We start from the raw sequence: 14,550 nt of genomic DNA, 5'->3' as shown, positions 1-14,550 counted from the left end.
TGTTCGAGCAGCTTGTCCGGTGTTAAATTGATCGCAATTCAGTCGTCGTAGGTACGATCGCTTAATTGCACACGTTTGCAACTACGATGAAAGTTCGACGACAAAGCTTTTCCCGCGCCACAGGCAGCGGCCCCGCGTCGCATTCATCGCGATATAATCGAATAACGAACGGAACGGAGGTCAACAAAATACGATGGCACCGTTCATTGTTGTTGCGAACAATTGTTAGCGATGCGCGTGATTCGATACGACGCCGCGCCGCCGCGGAAATAAAACGAATGTTGCGGATGATTATGGTGCCGCTGCGAATTGTGTATCACCGGCTAATGTATTCTATCTCGAATGTCCCATTGACAGCTTTTAATCAGAAAGAAAGCACATAGAGACGTCCATTGCATCTGCGAGCCGCGCGAACGGATTAAAAAAATGCGACGTTCGATTTTTCAATTTACGAGCCGCTGTGATGTTAAATTTACTGCCATCTGTCGTTATATTGTGTTTCTATATTTTCTATATACGTAAGAAAGAACCCGAACACTGAACGAGTAATGGAATATGAATAACAGTGATTTCAATTGCTTTTCAGTTCCTAAATAACTTCAATTTTTATCTAGTGGTCTTTTATCTAACTGTAAATATTTATTGTAAATATTTATTGTAAATATTTATCTGTAAATATTTATTGTAAATATTTATTTAAATGGAAACAATATAAACCTGGAGACAATAGAAACACTTGAGGCAATAAGAAATTAAAATCTTAATAGTTAGAAACAATACGAGATTAATCTCAGTAATTAAACCAACTGTAAAACAGCACAAATACAAACTAACTTCTCTTGTTTATGCTAATGATTTTTAATTACAAATAAATAAAGACCTGCAGCGAAGCGATGAGTTAAATGAAGAATGAAACTACAATACACAGCTGTTCGGTACGAAATTTTATTAGACGTTCAGCTTTTTGGTCAGAAGCGATATAACCCTGTACGAAGATGGCACGAGGGAACTTTCATTATTCGTGTGTCTCATTAGCCGAGCATTTTCTTGGTCGCGCCCACGCCGGTTCATGGCCATATTAGCCGGAATAATGGAGGTGCAGTGATGCACGGTCGCCGGCTTGCTTCTTTTTGCATTAAGCATACGATCGTGCATTAGAAGGGTGCATTACACGGTGACCGAAGTGGGCCGACGTCATGAAACTGTTCCAATTGCTCCCTCGTTTATTATTCCATTAGGTAGCACCAGTAGTCTTCTCGTTGCAGCGTCAAGTTATGGGAACCGCGAATTATTTACGGGGCAAACGTACCCTTAACGTTCGCGCATGCAGATTTACTGGGGCTACTTCTGCTCATTATCGCATACGAAATGCCGGACGCCGTCGGTTTTTGAATAAATAAGTGCATTATAGCCGCGGCGCTGACCACGGAACGATCGTTAATAGCTTCTCGATATTTATGGCACACGACAGGTGCCTAAGCTATTACGATTATATAAACATTTGAATTAGCTGTTCTTAAGTACTTCGGTACCCTCAATATATATTCACTCTAATATATACGTCAGTACTCTTAAGTACTGCTTCAATTGATAATCAAACTTCTAATTCATTATATGGTATTGGATTATTAAAGCGTCCGGACCAATCGAGGCTACAATCGCAGTAGTTCCCCAGATTTTATTCAAGTCCATTAAGTTTGCGTTTAAATCAATCCGAGCCATTTACATAGCGAATTTAATCGGAATCTGGACAAAGATCAAGAATTTCTTCGGAATTGATATCGTCCAGGAAAAGGCATTTAAAGATATCGTTATAGAAATTGGGGTAGTACTCGCAGGCCCTTTGGCAGTCTGGCGAGAAGTTGATCTCCAGAAGCATCGGTTGCATACCCTCTCTTGAATTCAACTTCTTTCTTTTCCACTCTAACATCAAATCTACAGCGTACACGGCTCTGCTTTGAGGATTTTCCGCGATTCCCTTCGGTGGATTCACCGATACCGCGGCCTCGAAAACCTCTCTCAGCATTTCGAAGATCTTCGGTTCGATCTCGTCTCTCCAAGAGAATTCTGGGTACTGCTTTTCCCATTCGAGAATGAAGTCGGCGCATTTCAGATGGCAGATTGGAGCATTCTCCAAGTAGTTCATCACAGTAAAGTGTTGTTCGTACTGATCAAAGTTATTCAAAGCGAATTCCTTGTTTGCAAATCTAAGAAAGAAATTCTTGTAAACGAATACCTTGAGCGGCTTCACGGATCTCAGCATCACGACGTAGCGCACGTCGAATTTGACATTGCCGATTTCCGGCCTCTCATATAAGACCGGGTCTGTGATGTACTTTTGGGCAATCTTTGGTCCTGTACTGGGCAACCGGAGAATATGGAACAAATTCTGAGTTATGTCAGTATCTAAACCTCTAGCTAGATTGCATGGCTTGCAGATCCAGATGTTGTCCATGTTTAACATTCGTCTGTTCTCAAAGTATGCGACAAATTGGACCAACTCTGTGCTTAGATTGTAAGTGATTGGCAACCAGACTGGGTTGGTCTGGAATTTTTCTGAGTCTGGTTTCTGCGTTGCCTTTCTTCTACAGACAATAGACAATAGATCTTTTATGGTCACAACATGTTCGAATGGAAATTGGTTCACAAAAATATGTGGACAACTATCTGCCAGCTCTTTAAATTCCTTGAAATGGAAAGTATACCACAAAATGTCGGCCTCTACTTCCTGGTCTGTTATCTCAAATGCTGGGTCAGTTAAATATTCATTTATGACTGAATACTGTGAATAAACCTTTAGCTTCGAGCCTTTGTCTCTTAAAAGAGCTTCAGGTTTTAAATCGTCTGGTAAGCTTTCTAGTGTGTGACCACTGAGAAAGTAACTTTCTTCTGGCTCTGTTTGCACAAAGTTATCTTTTAGAAAACATTCGTTTTTCCACGGTAGCAGTAATGCTTCTCTTTTCCTTCGGTCATTGGTTTGGCCTTCGACAAAGTCTCTAGTGACTTCTTCTCCCTTTTCCACATCTACGATGGGAAATAATAAAGTATAGCCAGCCCTTTCTGGTAAATATAAGAAAGGCACTGTTCTGAAATTTGGAGTATCACTATGGTTTATAGCTGAACCTACTTCATCCATGATATACCATATCGACAATATGACTTCTCCATACATAGTGTTGACATTGCATGACTGATTGTACCTCCACATTTCATTCATTACAAAATCTATCTTTTCATCCTGCTCTTTTTCTATATCAAAACCCATTAATGTACACATACGATCTAAGAGGCCCGGTACATTTGTTAAATTTTCTCTGGCACTGTTGGCATCATAAGCCCACGCATTATCTATCAAATAAATATTATTTGGATCATTAGCACGAATACCTTTATCGGAAGAGACAAAGAGCTTCCAAATTGGATCTAATGGGTCTTTGGTATCATCACTGTAATCAATGCGTATTAGTTGAAATGCAAGATTTGAATCAAATATCTGATTTTGTAGCTTTTTAAACAAACTCTCCCAGAACAATTTTGGCACATTATATGATTCTAACTGAGGTTGATGTGCTTGAAGAAAAGTTTTAAACAATCCTATTCCGTCCATTGTGTAGAAGTTTAAATGCAATCTGCAAAGTTAAAAGAATGGTCCAACATACATTCACATAGATTTGACATTTTCGATTTATAATGTTGAATAATAAATTTCAGAAAACGATCATTATTGTGTAATACAATGTTAATACAAGATTTAAGAAATTATTAAAATGTTTAATATATTAAAGTCGTGTAATACCTCACCTGGAACTTCCGAAATGCTAGGGCTAGAGTCTCTCGAAGACATAACCTTTATCATCTTTATCACACATCCTTCATCACTAATATGTGGCGCAGTAATTTTATTTTATTTGGATTATAATTATTTATTCTTCAACTCCAATTCAAACGGTATAATTAGCATTTCTCGTCATAGGGAAATTGTAAAATACACTATGTATAGGGAACATTCACAGGGACTTTTATTTCTGTCTGGAAATATCTCGGGAATATCGATTTCCCGGAAAGATGCACGAGATGCTCATGGCTGATTTCGTTCTTCCTGTTGGCGCTTAAAGTGTTTCGTTACGAGCCGGCATTTTAAAAGACGATCAGACCTGTGACGGTTGGAACTGTGCTCTTCAATTTGTGGTGAGTAGTGTTATAATATATGGCATTCAAGTTTATTTAGCAGTTAAAATTGGTTGAAGCAATGGATTTTATTTTTGATGATAATTTAATATCATTTAATTAGCTGTACAAAATATAGCACGTGGAATTTTAACTTCGCAAAATCGTGGTGTTTGTGACCTTTGAAATATTTTCGCAAATAACGTATTTGTATATCGTTAATTCTGTCTTTAATTCGCAACAGATACTTTTTTTACAAGGAAACATAAAGTTTTTCCGAAAATATGGTTAAAGTTACGCCTGAAAACAATAAAGATCATGAAGACAAATTACTTCATAAACAAAAAGATGGATTTATACAGAAAAATAAAAATAAAAAAGTTAAGCAAACTCCTATGGGAAAAGTTACCCTGATTAACGGATCAAGGACACCGAAAAGTGGCAATGATGCTAAACAACAACAGTTGACCAAACAAATGAATTCAGCTTCGAAAAAATCAATGGAAGGCAATAAAGAACAAAAAACAAAGAATGACAAAAAACTACAGGAAACTCCTAAGAGACCTAAAGTAGAGCTCAAAGAAGTTAGTTCTGATTCTGATGAAGATATTAATGAGGGAATTGTTTTGGATGAACACAGTTTTGTACAAGAAAGCAGTGAAGCTGCTAGTGAAGATGATGATTCTGATGAGGATGCAGGAGAAACTAAAACCAATCTGCCTAACATTCTTGGAACAAGTCTAGCAGATGATTCTGATGAAGACGATGATGATTATGAGGAAGACGAGGATGATGAAACCATGAATAAAGGGGTAAAAATGTTTAAAGGAGTGAAATCGAAAGATAGCACAGATACGTCTGAGCCTGATGTCAGTAGTGATGATGATGATGAAGAAGGAGAAGAAGATGACGATGATGATGATGGTGATAGCGATGAAGAAGATGAAAATGAGGATAGCGAGGATGAAAATGTCTCTGTTAATGAAGATGAAGATGAAAGTGATTCAGGGGAAGAAGATGAAGAATCTGACGATGAAGAAGAAGGGGATGAATCTGCAATAAGCTGGGAGGCAATCCTTGGTAACAGTATTGTTGAGGATGATGAAGACGATGAAGATTTTAATGAGCCAGAGAACATTGATGAAGACGATGATGATGATATCAGTGATGAAGATGAGGAAGAGGATGAAAGTAACAGCAAAGCTAATAAAAAAGAGAAAACTAAGAAAAAGAAAGGAAGCTTAGATGATACTTTAGAAAAATTGAAGGATGACAAAAAAACAATATTTGTTGGAAACCTTCCAAAGGAAGTAACAAAGAAACAATTGCAACAGTACTTTAAAAAGTTTGGCAGTATTGACACTGTTCGTTTGAGGGGTATAATAGGAAAATCCATGGGTACATCTAAAAAAGTAGCAGCAATAAAAAAAGATCTCCATCCGAAATTGAAGTCCGTTTTTGCATATATTAAATATAAGTCAGAAGAATCGGCTACAGCAGCTTTGTCTATGAATGGAAAAATTTTTGATGGAAATCATATAAGAGTAGATTTAGCTGGAAATTCAAATGAAAAACATGATGTGAAAAAGGCTGTATTCATAGGAAATCTACATTTCAGTAAGTATTCCATTTAATTGTATGGAAAATGATTGATTGCATTCATTCTATAATGTATCGTATTTTTCAGATATTGAAGATAATGAAGTTAGGAAACATTTCAAGAGTTGTGGTGAAATAGAATCAATACGTATAGTTAGAGATAACAAGACTGGAATTGGTAAAGGATTTGGATATGTTAATTTCAAGACAGAGGATGCTGTTGCATTGGCATTAGAGTTAAACGGAACGCTACTTCGCAATCGCGAAATTCGAGTACAATCATGTAGCGAAAATCCGAAGAAGGAAAATAAAACCAAACCGAAGAAGAGAACAGGTTCACCAAATGAAGATCAGAATATAAATAAAAAGATAAAAAACAATGAAGAATTAGCTGTTGCTGTATGTATTTCTTGTCGTTTTACTTATTTTTTAAATGTTACATGAAAATAGTTAAAATATTACGGCTTTTTCAGGTTCATAACAAGAAAAGTGCTACTAGGAGACTAAACGAGAAAGGACAGAAGTTTGACGTAAAACAGACTAATCCAAAACAATCAAAACCATTCCAAGGCCAAACTTCCGACGAAAAAAAGAAAAAGAAGCCAAGTAGATCGGAGAAGAAGAAGAAAGCAATGGCAGAGAAACTGGCTGCTAAACCCAAGAAGCCATAACTTTTTTACGTATTTTTAATGTTTAGATTTAATTTATATGTTTTTAAAGTAATTAAAACTTGCGAATATGAAGAGAGGGAAGTGATTAGGTTTGAAGTATAAGTCGTGATGTAGCACTTGCGAATGAATTTATTAAGGTATTTTTTTAAACATAAAAAGTGAGAGTGGGGACAGGTATTTAATATCGAATAAAACGCTATTTTTTATCAGTCAGTACTTTTTACTAAGTTCTTTACTTTCGTATGCAGTTGCGACGGAAGGTTATTTATATTACTATTCGCGCATTTGGAACAAAATCGTTTACCAAAGTAAATGCTACACCCTAAGCAGACAGGTTTCTTACAAAAATTGCAATCTGCGCCAAGCACTAGCACCTCTCCTTTATTCGGCAAACTGAACGGATCCTTCATGATATAACACTCTTCCATATAAGTTAATTGTCGCGCGAACGGAGGTTTTGCGCCTTTGAAGTCGAAACGCTCTTCTAATGAACAATAGGAACATTTGAATACGCCACTAGTGGTTTCCTTACGCTCGCGAGACGAAGAACTATCGCCTCTAGGCTGACTGATTCCAGATTTATCGACAGATGTGCTAGCAATAGATTCCATCCTATAATGTAACAAGGGTCAGAAACAGTCTGTAAATCTTTTCCATAGTAAATTTATTTTACATTTAAACAGTTGTACAATTAAGAATACTATAAAAGTTTCTTTATTTTCTATCAGCCGAAGCGCTTTCAGTTTGTACTTCCTGCGGCCACCAATAAGGTGTCGATATTTTCAATTTTATACCTAATACACTAAGAGATTTAGCATTAAGAGATTCCTTGATTCTCATTAATCCCAAACCATACTCTTTTTCGCTTCCCCTAAATTTACCTATCGCTTTACCAGTTTCATCTACAATTTTTTCATCGTACGAAATAGATTTGTTAGGAACCTGGTCGAACAATAACGGCATTAAACGTTTCCTTACCACGCCGGTGTGATAAGTACGCGCCGTTAGTTCTTGGCCGATGTAACAACCTTTATAGAAACTAACTCCATGCAAATAATCACAGTTTACTTCTAAGGGTAAGGGTTGTCCGGGTGGTAAATCATCGACACCTTCCGCTATACCGAGTTTATAGCGTAGCGCTTTATAATTTAATGTGTCATCAGCAATTTTCACATCGGAATTCAAATGTTTCTTGATATCATTTTTCGCGAGACTCGAATCTGATAGAATTCTATTACCTAAATCCAAAAGTCTTGGGTCCTGATAAATCATAACGTTATCTATCACTTTGCTCGATTTATTATTGAGGGTGCCGCACGGAAATATTTCACCCTCGAGCTTTTGCCTACTACTAATAGCATCAGATTTATTTAAATACGGGACAGTGTTAAATAACGCCCAAACGTTTATTTTATCCCCTATGTTATCTATATCTATCTTCCTTTTAACGCGATACACTTTTAAGTGCTTCTGCAACGAATCCGCTGCTTCCGAATCGCATTCAATATAAAATACATTGTCTTCTGGACTTTTATATATAATAACATCATAAATCACTCGACCCTTTATATTAAGAAACATAGCATACAAATTGGCTGCACCTTCATCAATATGTTTCATATCGTTTGTAATTAATCCCTGCAGGAAATTCGAAGCTCCATCTCCTCTAATTTGCAACAAACTCCTATTTTTCAGGTGCTCTAAGACTTTTGATGAAGCTTGCGAGGAGCCGTGCTTTACGAAACGCGTATAGATTCTGCCAAATTTGTTCACCTTGCAAAATGGCAAAACAAAACTTTTGACGTGGACAATCATTGTATCGAATTTCGTCAAACTAATCATACAAGTCCGACCTTTGCAAAGAGAAGAAACATTTACACGTAACCAGTATATAATTTCGCCGGTTCTAACCTTAAACAATGTTTACGATATTCAAATAAAATAGTGAAAGATTGATCTTACGTATCTAGTTGACTGCAGTATGACTGCCGCAATTCTCTTCCAATGTTTTGTGCCAATGTTGTGATAAGTCTTTTAGAAATTGCTTTAAAATTCTCAGGTCTTCATCTTCTGTACTCCGATGCATACCAATGCTCTAAAATGATTTCACTGGTCCTCGATAACCTCATGGCAAAACTTAGATTATTATGAAAATAATAGGATAAGTTGTGATTAAATATATCTTTTAATTATTCTAGAGTATGTACTGTATTCTTCTGACCAGAATCTGGATATTAACAATTCGTTTTACACAATATTAAATGATATTCGATCACTTGATACGAACAGATAGGAAAGGACTTTATTTGCCATCTGTGGTGAAATGTCCAAGCCATTAGGCATTTAGTTCTGGCTTCCTAGATTAGATGGCGCTATCATGTTAATTTTGTAGGCGGACTATATAAATAAATTAATTGAGTGAAACATTTCAACCGAAGGCTTACAATTTAATTAAGTATTTTAGTTTTTTAAATTTAAAAATTTTGATGTGAAATTGTAAAACTAATAAGTAAATTATTCCCGCTTCTTTTATTCGTGTTCATTCTAAGATGAGTTCTTTTAAATATGAATACTTGTTGATAAGTAAGAATAATAATTGAATTAATATTTACAAGTTGGTAAAAGCTGTGCTCTCGTTTTTAGGGGTGGTTGGTATTTCAGAACATCTGACAAGGTTTATTTCATACCTCATTCGGAATAGTGAGACGTTACAAGAATTTACTTTGGGTGTCAGAACAAACGAAGTATACTTACATTATAGTATATTAATTTATTAAAACATCAGAACAATCAGCATCTCTAGCTATCGTATTAATCTTATGAAGATTTTTAAACAAATTTTGACGGATTTAAAAAAAAAAACCGTCACAATCTATAGTAACAATCGACTGTTGATAAAATTGTCTGCCAGTTTGACAATTCTGCTGCTACACCGAATGGCGCTAAATTTAGATATTACCGAGCAAATGATTCTTGCCGGGATTTTTACATTGTTCCATATGTGAATGACTCGTTCCAAACTTATAGAATTCGTTTTGAAATTCTATATTTCTCATAGCAATTTCATTAATCCCAATTAAATCGTAACATAAATACGCTGTGTTAGAACGCTGCGAGTGACACGGAAACGAGGCTCTCGAGCTACGAAAATAAATAGACAGTTCTATTCCTATGTCTCGTTTGTGACATAACGACGCAGTACTCATCTGCGGCACAGTGTCGAATAACTCTGCCCCGATAGCATATTATTCATTAAAATGTCGGATCTGCTGATGACAGATTTGAAACACCTACGACGACTCGACTTAACGAGCTTAGATCTGCAACAATTGATGGGCCTGAGGCAGCAACTGGATCACGAGCTCGACTTCTTCCAGGACTCGTTGCAATCGTTGAAAACAGCGCTGTACGAATTCCAGGATTCGGAAACGTGTCTCGAAAAGATACCTACCTTAAAAGGTAAGACGAGCGACGATACTTTTCGACGCGAAACCATTACGAATATGTTTAATATCTTTCCTTCCGCAGAAAATGAGATTCTCGTGCCGTTGACTGGCTCGATGTACGTCACGGGGAGATTAAAAGACAGAGACAATGTATTAATTGACATCGGAGCTTCGTATTTTACCGAAAAGAACGTTTCCGAGGCCAAAGAGTATTTCAATCGAAAAGTCGATTATGTCACCGAACAAATGGACAAGATAGAGCAACTGGGTCTCGACAAAACTAAAATCAGAGATCAGGTCGTAGATATCATCGAGATGAAGCTCCAAGGTCCAGGGTTCGAACGAATCTTGCGCGGTGCGTAAGCGCAGCAATCACGATAAACGAAGAGCTTGAAAATTGTGATCGAACGATATAATTTTGCATTTAAATCGTAGCGGTGTTCGCCGATATTGTTTGCTTCTGTTGTAGAGTACAATAAATTTGAATAAATTCCGATGGTATTTTATTTCGTGTTGCAGACGAGATAATTCAATTACGCGAACCCCCCTGTTCGCAGCGCGATCTTACTAAATACAATTAATGTTTCTCGTATTTTGTCGATTAACGTGTCGAGTGGCTTTTTAAAAAATTAACTAATAATATTTCCGATTATTAACGTTTGCACGAACTTTAACGGGAATCGACTGGTATCGCCTATCCTGTATAATTATTTCATGGATCTCTGAATACGCGCGTTACGATGATACCAACGAGCGTTGTTTATTCGGTTACGGGGAGGCTGGGGTGGAGGGGTTGCGAATAAATGACCAGACCAGGGTTAACGAAGGGCAGTTATTTATTCTTTTACTGAAAGTCCCATTCCCAAATAATAACAGCTTTCACCTAGAAATGTTGTAAGATACATTTCGGTAGCTAGAATGTTACAGAAGAGGTATCAAAATCATTCTCGGAGGATAGAAAACACGGTTTTGTAATATCGTTGAAATAATCTCGCGAATACCTGCTGCGGTGTATCCTCAATCTAATATGTAATATTATGACATATTAATCAGATTATAAATTCATCTCGCCAGCGACGAGACTGCGTGCGGGCCGCAATTACACGTAGATAATTCGCTAAATTTTTATCCTATTTACACGAATAACATACGGTCGATATTTATGTTAACAGAAAGATTCCATTTCTCTCTCCCCCCTTCCTCCTCACCCCCTTCCATATATCGCACTTAATTTGAAAATTTTACAAACAATTCCCCCGTTTCCGTTACAGTCACATCCACATAACTCGGAATTCTCAGTTCATCGATGTTATCTCAGACTGCACATTAACAACGTGACTGCGACGTTAATATAGAACCATCCTTCAATGTGTTTCGCTGCGCTGCCTGCAATGAGAAATATAAACAAACGTGAGTGCAACTCCCTTTATAATTTTTAATCTTTTACATTCGTGTTCGATCGGTTCGTCTGCGATTCGGTTCTTTCTCTTAACTTTATTACAATGAAATTTTTATAACAGTAATGCCATCTCTGTTGTTAATAATTTTATTCGTCGTGAAAGATATCGGATATTTAAAAAATTATACAAAAGTATATCACGTAATGGATAGCAAATTATTGGTTGCCACGACCACCGATTCGCAGGCTACCGGTCGTTAAAGGGTTAACATAATAAACTGTTAATTTGTGGAACGCACCAATATGGGAAGATTCTCGTGTTCCTAAAACAGATGCCAAACGCGGCCGTTCCTCCATCAAATCGATGGAGGCTTCTTTTTTATACAAATGAAAGACTTTGGCGTGGCAGATCACGTGTAATCTGCCGTTGCCAAAACTATCTGGTATAATCTCGAAATCCAGTCCCGCGATAGTCATTCGTTGCTGATTGTCACCGAGCTTGTCCGTCATGTTCAGCGTGAAACTAGCATTCACCTGTAACAGAAAATCTCGTTCAATTTTCAACAATGTTTATAGTGTTTTATATAGACTGCGAGTATAAATATTACTATATTGACGAGATAAAAAATATTAAATAAGGTTAATGAACTCGAAAGCATTTGGTATCATTCTAAGAGCCCATCGTATTAAAATAATGATCGCGTTCGATTTGGATCGTTGCGACGCGCAGCGTCCGGCTCTTTCATCCGCGGGATGCATTTTTATAAAAAGCGTTTCAGCGATCGAATCCGGTGATCGCAGTTTTGACAGCGATTCATCCGATTTCCCCGCCACGGATAATCCACCATTTACAGGAGTATCTTAATGCTTCCGGTAATGCCTCGCCTAACTGCTACGCGTAATGGCCAGGCCATCAATTTGTTCCCACGATATAATATGACTATACAATTTCTATTGAAATTGATAATATCTCTTCGTTGCTATAAAGAAAGCAAAAATTCTTTAACCGACCGCAGAAAAGAGTTTAAATTGCAGAATTATTCTTAACAACTCGCCGTCTTCGGTAGACGCGAACGCGATTAAAAAATTGCAATACACGGTAGAACTAGAAATGGAAATTGTTCGAAAAATTACTTCCGCTATTTCAGGGCACACCGCGGACGGCTCGTTTACGCGAAAGTTAGCGTTATCGCGCCGCTGAACGCACGAAACTTTTAATTCAGGAATATCCCCGTAAGCATTACAATACGGTCGAGTAACTAAAATATTGATCGTTATAATAACGACAGCTAATCGATACTAACGGACCCACATTCGCCGAAAGTTTATGCATCCATCAAACCTACCGGCACTCCATTGACAGTCCACGTCACATTTGCTGGTGGGTTTCCCGAAGGAACGGTGCAGTTACCGCGAACAGTGTCACCGACAGCGTAACGTTGCTTCTCCACTCTAATTTGGGGATCGCCCTCAGGAAGACCTAAAATATATGTCACATTAATATGTCATATTAATCGCAGTAACAACCCTCCAACATCAACCGATCCGCAATGTTAAATTTTTATCATAATTTTTATCACAATTTTTATAATCTATATTTCATTTCGATAGGAAACATTTTCCAATAGACGAAAGAATTTATTTAAATAATTCAAACGTTTCCTCTCTTGCGATTCCACTGCCTCTTTTTTATTTGTTTTTTAATAATAAATGGACTTGCCTGGCGATTATGAAACACCGTTAAAAAGTGCTATAGAATGATATATAAAAATATTTATATTACCAAATTTGTTTGAATTTAATAAATTACTAAAAAGCTTATACGTAGTATTAGTAAATGAATTAATTTCGTATAAACAAAATGGAAAAGATAACTTACAGACTCTGTACAAATCTATTCGAACGTTAATATAACTTGTAAACTGTGCTTTCAGTTTATTCACCGTGTTTAAGAATCTTTTTTTATTGTCTTCGGGAACGATTTAAAATGTAACGTAGCCTCGTTTGACTTTACAACGCGATGCGGTCAGAGTATTCGAAACTTTCGTTATTCAACCGGCTATTATAATATGCAGTCTAAAGAAAAGTCGCACAATGCCCACTTATGAGTGGGTCTGTCGACGGGCGCACCCCTCATGAAAGTTGCATGCTGACCTCTATTTCCGGCAATATGCGCGCACCTTAAATTACGTAACCGGGGGTACGAGGTCTCTTTTTTTGCAGGCCATTCCTGCATTTTATATGCGATTCTACCGAGAACAGTGGGTCGAGGATGTAGAAACGGATTTGTTCTTTGCAGCCCGCCGCAGCGAAGCTGAATCTCTAAACATTAAGGTCCCCGGCTGAATTCAACCGCATGAATACATAAGTAATCAAACGTGTCCTGACCTATGACACGTTTGATTGAACGTTGAAACGAACCTTCTCTTTTCGGGAATTTGTTAAGAACGTATCATTTTGATGCATACGAAATACGGAGGGAGTTTTGCAGAAATGTGGAATAAAATTTCTTCGCAGAGAAATCAAGTTTTCGGTGCTCGTCTTCGGCGCATAGCCGAAGTAGAAATGGTAAGTCATGAACAGACGCGTCAGCCGTCAGTAGCAAGTGCACCTTATGCACTTTTAAACTCGCTCTTCTTGAGAAAGGAGCCTCGTAAAAAAAGGAATTCTCGGTTCTGTATTCTCCGCTTACGCGAGCACGTGACGTCTCGCGCGACTAATTCGTTCCTGATCGTCTCTTCGTTTTAAATGTGTCTCGAAGTATATTATATATCTCAGAGTCAGCACGATTAATTGTTTTATTAATACAATTTTTAAATGTTTTACAGAGAAGGAGGACAATTATTATATATTATAAAATTAATAGAATTCTTATTTCGAGCCAATATATTTCTAATTGTTGCTATATTTATGTCGATGATATATTTATAATTTAGATTATAGACTTTATATTCATATATATATTAATAGTTTCATCGAATTTGTCGCCCACGTTCTATTTTCTATTTTCTATTTATTATTTTTAACAATATCTAGAAATGTCTCTAGACGTATTCGACGTATTATAAAAAGCATTGTTTCCGGTTTAACAAAATCGCAATCGTTGGCCGACGGGATGAATAAAGTTACGGTCCGGATCTGTCTCCATTCCCCGCGCAGATAGCTCCGGCATTCTCATCAAACAATTGTATAATACCGAGGCTATCTTGATACCATATTTCGTGCTCTTCATTTGCCGGCAGTGATTTCCCTTGGTGTTTTCGTAGTC

The 14,550-nt window shown here is 37.2% G+C and overlaps 5 protein-coding genes across 7 annotated transcripts in view; 2 read left to right on the top strand and 3 right to left on the bottom strand.

Annotated features, from left to right (window-relative positions):
• Positions 1–871: 871 nt before the first annotated feature.
• Positions 872–3,961, bottom strand: Ttll12 (Tubulin tyrosine ligase-like 12). Its single transcript, XM_078179261.1, has 2 exons — positions 3,802–3,961; positions 872–3,629 (listed from the first exon to the last, which is right to left on the bottom strand). Exon 2 carries the CDS (start codon positions 3,605–3,607, stop codon positions 1,736–1,738), a length of 1,872 nt encoding a protein of 623 aa, XP_078035387.1. The 5' UTR covers positions 3,608–3,629; positions 3,802–3,961; the 3' UTR covers positions 872–1,735.
• A 109-nt stretch (positions 3,962–4,070) lies between these two features.
• Positions 4,071–6,653, top strand: LOC144468906 (uncharacterized). Its single transcript, XM_078178709.1, has 4 exons — positions 4,071–4,188; positions 4,412–5,784; positions 5,855–6,165; positions 6,240–6,653. Exons 2-4 carry the CDS (start codon positions 4,452–4,454, stop codon positions 6,435–6,437), a joined length of 1,842 nt encoding a protein of 613 aa, XP_078034835.1. The 5' UTR covers positions 4,071–4,188; positions 4,412–4,451; the 3' UTR covers positions 6,438–6,653.
• A 357-nt stretch (positions 6,654–7,010) lies between these two features.
• LOC144468907 (iron-sulfur cluster assembly factor IBA57, mitochondrial) lies at positions 7,011–8,735 on the bottom strand. 3 transcript variants are annotated; one of them, XM_078178711.1, is made up of 3 exons: positions 8,659–8,711; positions 8,400–8,573; positions 7,011–8,290 (listed from the first exon to the last, which is right to left on the bottom strand). In XM_078178711.1, the coding sequence occupies exon 3, from the start codon at positions 8,277–8,279 to the stop codon at positions 7,152–7,154; it is 1,128 nt and encodes a 375-aa protein (XP_078034837.1). In that variant the 5' UTR covers positions 8,280–8,290; positions 8,400–8,573; positions 8,659–8,711; the 3' UTR covers positions 7,011–7,151. The 3 variants fall into 3 exon arrangements, with proteins under 3 accessions (XP_078034837.1, XP_078034838.1, XP_078034836.1); XM_078178712.1 differs by having other exon boundaries at positions 8,645–8,661; XM_078178710.1 differs by having other exon boundaries at positions 8,400–8,735.
• Positions 8,736–9,694: 959 nt separating this feature from the next.
• Positions 9,695–10,317, top strand: LOC144469035 (prefoldin subunit 5-like). The gene is made up of 2 exons (XM_078178904.1): positions 9,695–9,896; positions 9,966–10,317. Exons 1-2 carry the CDS (start codon positions 9,695–9,697, stop codon positions 10,244–10,246), a joined length of 483 nt encoding a protein of 160 aa, XP_078035030.1. The 3' UTR covers positions 10,247–10,317.
• A 400-nt stretch (positions 10,318–10,717) lies between these two features.
• LOC144468832 (uncharacterized) overlaps positions 10,718–14,550 on the bottom strand; it is a 64,370-nt gene continuing 60,537 nt past the window's right edge. The window contains exons 4-6 of the mRNA XM_078178588.1: positions 12,629–12,762; positions 11,582–11,816; positions 10,718–11,269 (exon numbers count right to left, since the gene is read on the bottom strand). Of these exons, the coding sequence (XP_078034714.1) occupies positions 11,193–11,269; positions 11,582–11,816; positions 12,629–12,762 (446 nt within the window). The 3' untranslated portion in view covers positions 10,718–11,192. The remainder of the gene's footprint in view (positions 11,270–11,581; positions 11,817–12,628; positions 12,763–14,550) is intronic.

This window comes from Augochlora pura, chromosome 4, assembly GCF_028453695.1.
Source record: "Augochlora pura isolate Apur16 chromosome 4, APUR_v2.2.1, whole genome shotgun sequence".
Taxonomy (NCBI): domain Eukaryota; kingdom Metazoa; phylum Arthropoda; class Insecta; order Hymenoptera; family Halictidae; genus Augochlora; species Augochlora pura.
The sequence above is the reverse complement of the archived record's forward strand: the minus strand, read 5'-3'. Positions and strand labels throughout refer to the sequence as shown.

Coding starts and splice junctions, on each gene's coding strand:
- Ttll12 (XM_078179261.1), bottom strand. CDS start 3,607: ATGGACGGAATAGGATTGTTTAAAACTTTTCTTCAAGCACATCAACCT.
- LOC144468906 (XM_078178709.1), top strand. CDS start 4,452: ATGGTTAAAGTTACGCCTGAAAACAATAAAGATCATGAAGACAAATTA. Junction 5,785..5,854: donor CATAGGAAATCTACATTTCA/GTAAGTATTCCA, acceptor CGTATTTTTCAG/ATATTGAAGATAATGAAGTT. Junction 6,166..6,239: donor ATGAAGAATTAGCTGTTGCT/GTATGTATTTCT, acceptor CGGCTTTTTCAG/GTTCATAACAAGAAAAGTGC.
- LOC144468907 (XM_078178710.1), bottom strand. CDS start 8,279: ATGATTAGTTTGACGAAATTCGATACAATGATTGTCCACGTCAAAAGT.
- LOC144469035 (XM_078178904.1), top strand. CDS start 9,695: ATGTCGGATCTGCTGATGACAGATTTGAAACACCTACGACGACTCGAC. Junction 9,897..9,965: donor AAAGATACCTACCTTAAAAG/GTAAGACGAGCG, acceptor TTCCTTCCGCAG/AAAATGAGATTCTCGTGCCG.